The sequence below is a fragment of the Cynoglossus semilaevis genome, chromosome 18 (genome assembly GCF_000523025.1).
Source record: "Cynoglossus semilaevis isolate Cse_v1.0 chromosome 18, Cse_v1.0, whole genome shotgun sequence".
NCBI lineage: Eukaryota > Metazoa > Chordata > Actinopteri > Pleuronectiformes > Cynoglossidae > Cynoglossus > Cynoglossus semilaevis.
The window spans coordinates 11,433,630-11,446,481 of record NC_024324.1 but is presented as its reverse complement, the minus strand read 5'-3'; the positions used below and the strand labels follow the sequence as shown (position 1 = coordinate 11,446,481).

General features: G+C 40.6%; 1 protein-coding gene across 6 annotated transcripts in view; it reads right to left on the bottom strand.

The window, feature by feature from the left end:
* Positions 1-371: 371 nt before the first annotated feature.
* Positions 372-12,852, bottom strand: part of runx1t1 (RUNX1 partner transcriptional co-repressor 1) — a 249,532-nt gene continuing 237,051 nt past the window's right edge. For 5 of the 6 annotated variants that reach the window (XM_025065046.1, XM_025065045.1, XM_025065047.1 and 2 more), the window contains 7 exons: positions 10,922-11,103; positions 6,634-6,896; positions 5,991-6,088; positions 5,252-5,447; positions 4,671-4,739; positions 2,383-2,615; positions 372-695 (listed from right to left, as the gene is read on the bottom strand). In XM_025065046.1, the coding sequence (XP_024920814.1) occupies positions 372-695; positions 2,383-2,615; positions 4,671-4,739; positions 5,252-5,447; positions 5,991-6,088; positions 6,634-6,896; positions 10,922-11,103 (1,365 nt within the window). The remainder of the gene's footprint in view (positions 696-2,382; positions 2,616-4,670; positions 4,740-5,251; positions 5,448-5,990; positions 6,089-6,633; positions 6,897-10,921; positions 11,104-12,852) is intronic. The other variant, XM_017041194.2, reaches the window with a different exon arrangement.

The following is a 12,852-nucleotide window of genomic DNA, read 5'->3' as shown; positions in this document are numbered from 1 at the left end:
ACTTGTCTCGGGTTCACGATGATCTCTGCTCAGTCTCGTATTTACAGGAGAAATTAACATCAGCTACAATGACGGCAACAGTAACAACGACAGGCACGATGACAAACGGACGACAACAATAGCAAGTTTAACCACAAAATGATTTCAATATTTAAATTCATTCATTCCGAACAAAGAATATCTTTGTGTTTCTTTAAAGTCATGATAAGTCAATATGACCTGATTATGGACCTCCTCCTATGACTACGCCGCAAGATAGCTTCTGTTATCCACGTTAGCTTAGCATTTCTGCAAGGCATTCTTATCAGTCATGCTGTTTGTGGAGTCGAGGCGTTCAATGTCCCCCCCACACCCTTCCCTGCTTGAGTCAATTAACGTGGGGTGCCATCCAGAGCGGAGGAGGAAGGGGTGCTCGGAGTGGATGAGCGAGGGGTAGCGGCAGGCGGGGTAGCAGCCGGACTTCCAGTCCCGCTGCTGGGGGTGCAGGCTGATGAGCTGATGGGGGCGGGGGTCTCTGACCCGGGGATACCCCCCTGCTGCTGACCAGCCTGCTGCTGCTGCTGAGCCTGGAGCGTCTGACCGCAGACGTGGTGGTGCTTCTCCCAGTCTTTGTGCTGGCAGAAGGAGCCACAGTAGCGTGCTGTGTTGCATCCACTGCACGTCTCACTGGCTTTGCGGCCACAGTTCCAGCAGCTCTGACAAGTGGACAAAGGCAACGTTAACTAACACCAAATGACTCAGCAGTAGTTCAGACATGGACCAAACATAACGGTCCTAATGGAAGTACTGTAAACATCTAGCTGCCAGGTCTCAGGTGTAGACAGACAGTAGTTTGTGTCTGTGGTGAAATGACCTGATACATTCAGCACTGCTTCATAAGTGCTACTAATTCAAGGTCCTTTTTTTCCCCTAATGTCTTCTTCTTTTCCTTTCGGCTTTGTCCCTTTTTTGTTTTTCAGGGTTTGCCACAGCGAATCAACATTTTCCATAGCTCCCTGTTCTCTGCATCTTCTTCTCTGACTCCAGCTATCTGCATGTCCTCCCTCACTGCATCCATATATCTCCTCTTTGGCCTTCCTCTTTGTCTCCTACCTGGTAGCTCCAACTCTCTAACATTCTTCTACCAATGTATCCAATGTCCCTCCTCTGCACATGTCCAAACCATCTCAGTCTGGCTTCTCTGGCTTTTTCACCAAACCTTCCTGTCTTTGTTGTTCCTCTGATGATCTCATTCCTGATCCTGTCCATTCTTGTCACTCCTAAAGAGAATCTTAGCATCTTTAACTCCAGCCACCTCCAGCTCCTCCTCCTGTCTTTTGAGTATTGCTAGTTTTCTTTTTCGTAATGTCAATTTCATAAATTGACAGAAATCTCAAGCATCAAATTGGGTTGATCTGGCCCCGTTACTAGTGTCAGGGTTTCTTCAACAGAACACATTGCTTATACTAATGTAAAATAGATGTCTGGTGACATCAGTGGAAACCTGAGGTTGTCCACATGTTCCAATTATTCCATGGTTGCAGACGTAACACCAGAATACTGGTTAAATACTTATCTTCATAGTGGACTGGGTTTTACGACCAGGTGGTTATGTCTGTTTTATGGTTCCAGAGTTCTGACAATCAGCTTACGTTTGTCATTAGAGCACTGTATTATTTTATGCTGCTGTTCACACTTGAAGAACCTCGTTTTTGATGAAAGACAGCAGACGGAACATGACACCAAAACAAGTAACAGCCCTCGTCAGTTCGGGCTGCACATTAACAGAACCGGACTCTTGCTTTTAAAACACTTAAGGTTTAAAGGAAACCACAGACGGATCGAAAGCCCATCTCTCCTTACACTTAGTGCCTCTTCTATATCTTAGAAACCGCAGCGAGGCGATGGAAGCGTATCCAAAGGAAACACGAGGACAAGGTTACAAACAGCTTTTTAAAAGTTCTCCTCGGGGGCGCTTCTCTCTCATAAACATCATTCCAGCAATTAATGTCAGATGTAAGCCACTTTTTCCTCTCACTTAACTGATTAAACGTCAAGGTCTTTCAGATGGTGTTTAGTAAATGAAAGTGTCTCCCTCTTTTTCCCTTTTCCAACTCATTGATGACCCCGTCGCTACATGCTACCTGCTTGGCCTGGTGATTAACAAAAGGAGGAGGAGAGCAAGTGGAACAGATGTTTGAATGACCTTGTTCTGCCTCAGCAAGTAGCCTCTGATTTAAGCAACACTTTTAAGGCTGAGGATTATAAGAAAGCTCTTTAAAAATTTAAATATATGTTCAAATATTTTCTGAATAAAGGGAATTATTTAGAAAGGATAATGGACACCAGGTTGATTTTTTTAAAATTACTTTGAACTTTTTAAAGTCTCTAATGTGTGCTCACCTCGCTGGAGTCCTCCTGTTGGTTAATTAGAGACAGGGCGTCCTCGGCCGCCTGCCGCTTGGCCTCAGCTACCGTTCGCTCCATCTTGGCTCGTTCACTGCTAATCATCTCGTGAGCCTTGCGTTCGGCTTCTGACACGGCCTTCTGCAGCTCTGACATGGCCTGACGCTTGACCTCATTCACCGCCTCTTCTGGAAAGAGGGTGGACACAGAGGAAGTCAAGCCTCCCGTACCTGCAATGTAGTTTGCATCAAATCACCCTGTCGTTGTAGAGTTTTCACATACAAACATCAATTTCACAACATAGACTTTCAAAAAGCTAAACAGACTGTAAAACTTAATTGTATTGTCAAATTTAAAAGTTGACAGAAGAAAGCTTAACCATTATTATGAAATGTTTTTCACACACAATACAAAGTCTAATGTAATCTGAAAATTCTATTTCTGTTTTTTTTTCATGTGAAACCATCACAGCTGCTTTACTTTTACTGAGTTTCAGGTTTCATCTGAATTGGTTGGATTTTTAAATTATTGATATTACAGCATCTCAAGTAAATGTATTTAAAATTAATTAAATTTATGAAGTTATTTAAAAAATTCAAGCATTCAGTTTGAACACAAGCAAATGAAAAATAGCTTTAAATATTTAAAATCCCTCAGAAACAACAGCCTGAACCAATTAATCCCAGGTAATCGCTCAGAAAATGCTCACATGCTGCAGCAGAGCACTTGTTTTGTTGAATGAATAACCTTGCCGCTCGGGTGTTAAGTGGTGGAATTCCAGCTGAACGTCAAAGCAAAGGCAGGGTTTTTTTGTTTGCTCCCATCAAGCCTGTAACTTGACTAATTGTGTATGCAAATCAGGCAATTTATATTTAAATTATGCATTTCCATTGTGATCCCAGAGGCCCATGTGGTGAGGGGAAGTGGGAAACCGGTAGGACACTGCACAAGGTGCTTGAATATTTATCACCAACTGTAAACATTTTGCCCATTTAAAACAGATGTATTCACCACCACACTCCATTGTGTTAAAAATCTGTTTTGCAATCCTCCCTGGGTCAAATTTAAATCAGTCTAAATACGGGAGAAGAAGTAAAAGGGACGGCGTTAATACAGAGAAGAGTGTGTGCAGAATTTGTTCATCATATTCACAGATAAAAGCTCTTTTTCTGCCACATGACAAATGCGCGTCACCTCTTTGTACAAAAGACTCTCCTCGTACAAATTTAAATTTTGTTTCCAAGATCTTCCTAAAGATGGTTGCCGTTTCTTTTCATCGTTACTGAGCTACATTTTCAAACCAGGGTGGTTTTGTCTTTAACCGACTCTGCTGCTTGAAGTCATGGAAATTACCCCAGTGCCGTGTGATGTATGCCTTGTGCATGGAATTGTGATTACACACCAAATGCCTTAGATGGAAGATCGATCAAAGCTGGTGAGAGCAGGCAGAGTAGCGGAGAGCAGGCAGAGTCCCAGTGGTGATACTCTATTCAATTTAAATGCATATTACTTGTTGGGAGTATCTCACACATCATGCTTGGTCAGAGAGGGGGACAAATTCTTGTCTCCTAGGGGTTTAAAAAGCAGATATATCACTTCATCACTGATGCTGAATTCAAAGTGGATCCCTCAAGCATCCAACCGTCGGCAGAAAATTATTTCACTTTTTCAGCGTGGTGATAATAGTGACTGCAGCTGTGCACGCCACTTTAAAGAATGCTGCTTGTGTACACTTTAAAATTTAATGGCAACTAATGAAAGCTGTTGAAGAAACAAATTAGTCTCGATACTTAATCTTAACAGGCCTCCACAAATTTGTCTTGACAACTTTACATCACTTTTCTTTCCTAAATTGAAAGTGGCAATGTTTATTGCTGGGTTTTCAGAAAGGCAGGAAGTAAAAGGACACCAACTCTTACTCCTGTGCTCTTTAACAGTGGAACCATGGGAGCAGCTGTAATAGGTTCTTACAGTATGGCCCTCATCTGACTGGTGCAGTAAAATCATTTTATGACCTGACATTATATTTGGATTGTGGTGGTGAAAAAAAATGTGTTTTTTGCTTTTTTCCCCCCCTACAATATTTAATATGAAAAAATTATTAAGTTCAGAAAGAATGGAGGCTGCAGACAGCAGACTGTATGGAAGGGAGATGGGACAATAGGAGCGCCTCAGTGTCCTCAGTGAATGTGGTGAAAAGACAACCTTGTTTTATACAAAGAAAAAAAAGACGCAGAAGATGGTAGAGGACAGTAGACGTTTGCAGGTTTATAAGTGCAGCTCACCAGCTTTCTTCCAGATCTCCTCAGGGACGTATCCAGACACAGGCCGGTGCATCAGCTCCCTGTGAATTTCTGTAAAGACAAAAATCACATAAGAAGTCAATGCACAACGTTTAAACTCGTTTATAATTTTTTTTTTACATAGCACAATGTTTGAGTCAAACCATTTTACATTTTAATCTTCACCTATTGCCTTTTGAGTTTCACTTTTCTGTAAAAAAAAAAAATTAAATGTGTTGTAAATATAAGGTTATAAATGTATTTATGTAAAGATAATGTATTCTGCTGGTCAGTGAAAAACAGATATGAGTGTGTTAAGAGTTTGTAAAACCATATGCAAAAAAGGCGATCCAATTAATGATCCATGAGGAACACCCAGGGGGAAAACATTATGAAACAAATTATGTATATATAATTATTGACTCAAAAAAGTAATTTAGATGTCATGCATTTTTAATTAAATTTAGGTTAATAAAAACATTGATTCATATTTTAAATTAGTAATGTGTGTTTTCCATGCAGAAGTCGTTATTAGTAGGTCAATAAAACTGTACATTTTAATAGTTACATCACGTTGTGCCCACCTGGTGCTGCAGTTTCCTGTGCTGCCGGGCTCTGCTGCCTCGACTGTGTGCTGGTAGAGCCCTTCTTCAGCTCCTCAGCGTCACTGTATCGTCGAATCCAATAATTGAGCTCCTCACGGTCCGCTTCCTGGCACCGCCGCAGGACTGTTAATGAGCGCCTTGTTTTCTCCACCATGTCCATGATACAGTTCAGCAACTAGGGAGGTGAGAAGGAACAGATATGATGCTGAGTTTAGACACAAAGACGGTTGTGGATTTATAATTTTCTTCAATTGTTGACATCTGATGCTGTCGCTACTGTCGTTACTGTATTCATTGTCCACGAAACACTATCCAGGTTTGACACACGACCTAGCTATAGTTATTACATTACAATGGAAATGTTAGAAAACAACAGGTCAAGAAGCATGGAATATATTCATCATGTAGATTGTTATTTACACATCTCACATCATTAACTGTAAACCCCTCAGAAAGTCACACATAATCACTTAAATGCCTGAATTACCAACAAACATACAAACACTGCAAGCAAACGTATCAAACATGTAGACATGCATAGAATTATAAAGAAGACTAGACACAGGTGATTACATGCAAAACAAAAACTGACAGTACACACTGATACTACAGATACGGTCCATTACAATGTAATAATGTTCATGACACGACTGACACGAGGACAGTTAGTTACTTACAGAGACAGAGGTGTAAAGTATAGTAATAAAAATGTTATTACTTTTCTTACATGGTCAAGGTGCTTCCACTCCTCAGCCCACTCTCTGTCCGTCAGTCGGTGGTCAATCACTTCCTCCTGCCTGGTCCCAGCATGCATACCTGTAAGACAGTAAAAAACAATAAGACAGAAAGACAGACAACTTAGAGAGGTAATCACAGGATTGACCAGAACAAATCATTATCACTCTCATACATTTATCATGGCTTCTTTTGCTCCTTTGTCATTTGAACAGCTTTTTCCTTTACTCCCAGCCCTGAAAGCAGGACTAAAATGTCTGTGCCATTTGTCCAATAAGCATATATCATAAGAAAAGACATGCTAAATGTCCCCTATTTTTAGAATGGAACCAAAGTCCTCATTATAGCTTCATCAAGGGTTGGTCTACCAAAAAATATGTCTCCAAAATGACTAGTTAATATAATGAGACACAGTGACACGTAAAGATTGCTAAGTTGACTGTTTTTGTTCCCATATAGACTCATGGTCAAAGTTTATAGAGACATTTTCCTGGGCTTGATGTGCAGATGTAAGGTGGCTAAGGCTAATGCTACAGAGCGTCAAATCACAACTAATTATGCTTTTTCAATCTTTAAAATTCCTTCCAAATTTTCCCACAGGATATACGGTACATGCATGTTCTCACCAATGCTCCTGGCTCTCTCCCGGATCTCCCTGTGGTTGGAGGTGGAGTGTCTGTAGGAGTCTCTGTAATGATGGGCGATGGCCATGTCGTCCAGCCTGTAGTGCTGGGGGGGGAGAGGGCCTGGATGGGGCAGGCCGTTGGGTTGGTAGGAAATCCCATTAGACGGGCTAAAGCGCTGGGCTGGGCTGATGGTGCAGGGCCGTTTGCTGGGGTGAACATCAGGGTGTAGGTTGCCTTCCCGCTCGAAGCCATTTTCTTTGGTTCTGTTGGGAGACAATGGCTATTTAGCAAGTCTTCTAAAAGACATTTCTTCCAGTTAAACAGTTTTATTAGGTTTTACTATAAGCTCAAGAGCCAAAATCCTTGGACACTGTTAAACCTCAACTGATGATCGTACTGACAAACCATAGGAGTCTGTACAAGGTCTTTGTTTCCTGGGTCTGAATATGGAGCAAAACCCATATAACTGTGACCATAATCCAGAAATAATGAAATATTTGTATTTGTATTCTGTCTGTGTGATGTTATCACCACATACTTTTCTTTTTTGTTCCAATATAATTCATTACACAAACACATCAAAAGTGTTGTGTCCATAGATATCAGTTCCAATGGCCCAGAGCCATGTTCTCAAGTGTCTGGGTTCTATTTATTAGAACAAACAAACCTTAGATTTGTTGGCTGCTTTCTGAAGACCGAGCTGTGGTTATGTTATTTTTCTGAAAGAACTGACAGTGAATAAAGGACACAGGAAAATGTTTTACCCAGTGAAACCAAATAAAGATTTTCTTTCTGCCTTAGTGGTTTTGAAAAAAAAACAAAAAAAAAAAAAACAGAAGCAGTAAATGAAATGGAACAAATGAGAACAGCACATCCACACTGTGGTCTCCGTGTCACACCTGTTCAGAAAAAATAACTGATGGAGGATTTGAGGCTAGTTTGTGTATCAAGCCTGTGTAAAATAATAACAACAAATGTTATGAATACATCTTCACCCAGACCATGGACATCTTTGCCGTTAAACCTTTTTTAAAAACACATTTCCCATTGAATACATTTCCATTCATGCAAAGACAATCGTGAAAATAAGCTTATGTTTGTCTCTACACACACACACACACACACACATAATCTTCCAAAAGATCAGGTGGATTTTTGTCAGCCTGTTTCCCAAGATTAATGTGGCCAGGTGTGTTTGTGTGAGCCCATACATGGATGTGTTTGTGTGTATGTGTGGGTGTGTGTGTTCATAGCTTTGTCAGTTCACAGTTAAACCTTGCCAACCTCCCCTGACTGTCTGCAGCTTCCTTCCTCTCTCCCTCTCTCCCCTCTTCTTCACCATCTCCCTCTCCGATGAACAGATTGAACTTCTTAATGAGCTGTTTTTATGGGCTCCTAATGCTCATCCACAGCTCTCCATATGCTCTTCCCCTCCATCCCTCCGTCTCTCCCTGCCTCCCTTGACTCATCCATCCATTCTTCTCCCCCCACCAGCCACACTCTTATCACCCCCAGCCTTGATGCCACAACGATGTACCTACATACCAGCACTGGAGTACACACACACACACACACACACATTCACGCTCACTCACACAGACAGTCACCTGAACAATGCAGCCATGTGTGCAGACATAATTTAGCTCCTGTACATGAACACATGCCCAATTTACCTGCACATGTTACAACAGACAGGGAGGTTCTATTAGGTTCAGTTTGGCTCAGAAAGGTAGAAGAGGTTGTTCATGAATGGAAAGGTTATTTTGATGATGATCTTGAATGAGACACAGAGTCCCAGATTGTCCTAAAGTGTGAATGGGGTCACGGTGATGCCCTACATATGGAAGAACAAAATGAATGAATGTCTTTCTAAGTCCAAGGTTGTGTTATTCCACACAGGTGACATTGTAATGACATAAAACAACCACAAGGCTAACTTCAGTATTAGTCATAACTGTCTTTAGTTCTTTAAATTAATAATATTGTGGGAATGAACATAAGACAGTATGAGTGTGAATATATGTGGAACAGGGATGGACTGGGGAACTGTCCACTGTCCCTCATATATGGACTGCTGGGATTTGCTCTACAACTGTGGAAGCAGAAGAAGATGAATGAATAAATGAATGAATGCATCTCTGCTTCTCAAAATGGTCACACTGACACTGTTGTGTGTCGTGGACCTTAACGCTTTACTTTTTATTTGACAACACAGGCACTTTCATTGGGTGGCTGTCTGTTACCCTCAGCTCTGCCTTCTCCCACTGTATTTTCTTGACTTTGACTTATTACATCTTCTTATTAAGCTCCTAAAATATTTTTGTTACTGGTTCTCATGCCATTGAGTAAGGTTTTAATTTTTATGATGTTTAAAAATTCTGAAAAAGTTTTAGAGATGTAAAACGGCAAATTATTGTCTGGTAAGATTCTTTGTTCTATACTCCTGGGTTTATTGTGTATATTGTATCATGTATCAATAAAATTAAAAAAAAAAAAAGCCTTTAAATTTTTACACCAGGTCAGCACTTCACAGTTTTTCTCCAGGCATTGTTTCTTGGCTTGTAAATCTGCAGTCTGTGATGCCGGACATTAATAAGCTGGATAACTCATCCAGCCTGAACGGCATCTCTACTAAAACAAGTTACTTTGTAGCATGTCAGAGATTTAATGAATTTGATGTAAAAAAAGACCAGATGTTGTAGGTGTGAGTCATTTGTGAACTACTTTTCAAATATTGGCTTTCCTTAAAGAAGTGACAAATATGTTTCTTCTAACATGCACAATGTTCTGTCACGTTTCTCATTTAGTTTTTGCATACTACAGTGTAACTCAATCGTGCACATGTTGTAATTAAGAATTCCTTTTCCAAAATTCAGGGCCGTGAAATGGGGCTCCAATATGTGGAAATACAGAGCAGAGGTAAGCAGAAAGCAGAGGTGCTTAGCCAGCCGTATTGGTGCTGGAGCCTCATCTGTATGTGTTATCATCCCATCTCCCTAGGCACACACTCACACTCACACATACACCCAAATACATACAAGACAGAGAATTCCTGCACACACACACATTCACACAAACAGACAACACTTTCTCACTGCATACAAATGCATCCTTACTTTCTTTCTCCCCCTCTCTCTTCTTCTCACATTTACACATTTCCCCTAAGCTCACTCCCTTATGCACCCGGCAGCCAACAAATATGCAGGTTTCTGAAGAAAAAAAAAACTCTGTCTATCTGACTATTGGGGAGAAAAAAGGAGAGGTGAGAATCATTAATATTGCATTCTGCATTTTTGTCCCTCAGCAAATATAAAATTACATTTTCCGCCTCACTGCCTATATTAAAAATTTGGGACCCCAGGTATTACTCTTTATTCCTAAAACACCGTGGACACATTGTTATTACAGCTCAGGCAAAAAGTGCAAACATGTGCACAAACTTTTGTGGAGTTTGAAAATGCTTATCCAAGTTTGAAGATATTTATATATATTATTGCCGTGCGTCTGTGAAAATCCACCATTCAATATTAATGGTTTATTAGCATAGCAGTTATATTTCAGACCGCTCCTTATAATTAAAGTTATCTTTGAGGCATTTCTACATCATAACATTTGCTCAGGTCTGGGAATAAGCCGAAGTCTTCACTGCTCTGCTCTAGAAAGCGTTTGTGCTTGTTTTGGTTTCTGCTGCTCCGGGGGAGAGGGCTGGAGAGAGCACTGCAAGTTTTTACACCGCTGTGTTTCTGGAAGGCACATCTCTGTGCACGTCCATGAAAACAGGGAACATTGAGTCATAACCAAAGTCCATGACAACAAATGATTGTAATGATTTGGCAGCAGGCTCTGCACTTGAAGCGTGGAAGTAAATGATAGCAGCATCACACACAGCTCAGGAAGTGTCCATACACATCCACACTTTCCATTAAGCCACAGCTGTATTCTATCTTCTCCGTGTCCTCAGGACGTTAGCGTGTGAGTGTGTGTGTGTGTGTGTGTGTTTGCATGTATCAAAGTCTATTCTTTCTCCATCTTCAGTTCTGGCCCATTACATGCAGAAGCTGGGACTTGAGACGTCCAACAGAGCACATCATGAAGCCAGAATGTATGCTGACAAACACTCTCTTGAATACATTCACTATTGTTCTACACTGAATAACCACGTGAGTTGAAGACTAGAATAAGAGTCAATGAACAATTTTATTTTTTAAACTGATCTTTGTCCTTAAACAACCCTTCTGACCCTCTACTCTGAGGAAAACCTGATGTTTTCCAGGTGACCATCACCCACCTGTCAGGTGTCCTCCTTTTGCCGTTCTCATTGACGTCCAGCAGGAGTTCAGAGGAGTCCACTGGGGAGGTGGTACTGGTGTCCAGCAGCAGCTGCTCGTGCTGGGCCAGGTACTGAGCTGGGTTCTGCTTGGCCAGTCTGGCACAGTGCAGCAGCTCCCTCTGAAGCAGTGGCAGGTTGGCCTAGAAAACAAACAGCACAGATGGTAAACAGGAAGTTTCTATTGTATTCTACTGCATGGTGAAGCTTCAGACAACTGCTGTTACTTGTTGCTGCAGTTCATATACATTTAGCTTGAGGTGTATGGTCTCAAGTTCACAACTCATTTTAGTGCTCCCTGTTTGTTCATGCTGTTTAACCAGTTCATTATATTTACAAGGGAACACACAGGCACACTCACAGAGGGTGAAAAAGGTTACATTAAGTTATGATGTTTTGTAGTAAGACTTGGAGTCATTTAACTCTACCACCACCAAGCCATTTCTTATAAACACTAAGAAAAACACACACAAAAAAGCTTTGCTTCAAAATTAGTTTCAAAGATAAGTATACATCAAACAAACTGATGCCTCAGAAAGCTCTGACATTCTCTCAGAAATGCCACAAATACCTAAATGCACCAAATAACATATAAAGTAGCAGCAGATAAATGGATTTTTACAGTCGAGTTCCTCCGAAAACCACAACCTGAGGTCACACCGTGACCATTTCCGCCATTATATCTCTGCCTGTTTGCTCATTACCACTGAACCAAGGCCACTTCCTGTGATCCAGAGTGCATTAACACCGTCTTTATGGCCACCTACACTCGTTATCCTTAAAGGAACAGAGAGACATTTTTTTTTCTCAGTTACTCAGACATCACAACGCGGCTGCTTTCTTGTGTGCAGTTTAAGGGTCGTGCAGGTAGGTGATCACTAACTTCAAAGACATCTGATGGGCTGCGTTTACAAGCAAGAAGATGAAAGTGTTGCATCAGGCGGCATCAGAATTAGAGCGGTGGGCTACTTCAGTGAGGGGGTCTTTAAAGGTGCCATGTAGTGCATTTGAGGTGATTTGTTTTGTCCTGAGTACTGCAAAAACATCCCTAAAATATAACCTTTTAAACATCACCACATGTTTAGACTCTGTTGATGTTGGTGTTCTTTTGTTCACCTAATGTTCTTTGTTTTTGTGCACTTTGTTGTATTTATATCTATTTTCAAGGCCTTTTGGATATTTTTGATTTCATTTATGATGTTTATCCACTTCTAGGTTGATTTTCCTTATCGTTAAAAATTGTCAGAGAGAGAATTCCAACATACCTTTACTGATTATCTGCACTTACAATCAATCTACAAATAGATTAGATTATATTAGATTAGATCAGATTAGATTAGACTGAATTTTATTGATACCCCACTGGAGAAATTATTGTGAGTGCACATATTTCACTAGGTCTAATAAAAAACAGGGAAGTATCAAAACACAGAAATTGTGCACAGCTGCTGCAACGAGGGACCACTCGAATGGTGCCATTTTGTACCAAATGGCGATGGAGTCTGAAGTCTAGAGTGTATTATTTTAAAATAAATTTAAAAAGTTAAATCAGAAACATATAGGTAAGGTAAAAACACAAAAAGTGATTTTAGTGTTTTGTTTTTATTTACTTAAGGACGTAGAAACAGGTTAAGGTTAAGGTATAATAGAAGCGTCCACACAGACCATAAGTCTGATGGACTTCAACTCAAATGGGATTTCAATTCCCTGTCTGGTGCTAACACAACAAAACCAAGTATTTTTTGTGGTAATGTTTGTTTTTCTTAATTTCATGAAAGTCCGTTTGCAGTAATTGGCAGTAGGATAAATGACCAACACCGGCCTTCACTTTACCTGCTTGAGTTAATGGTCCATTAATAGTTTATGATCGTAATTTCCCTTGGAAAAAAAGA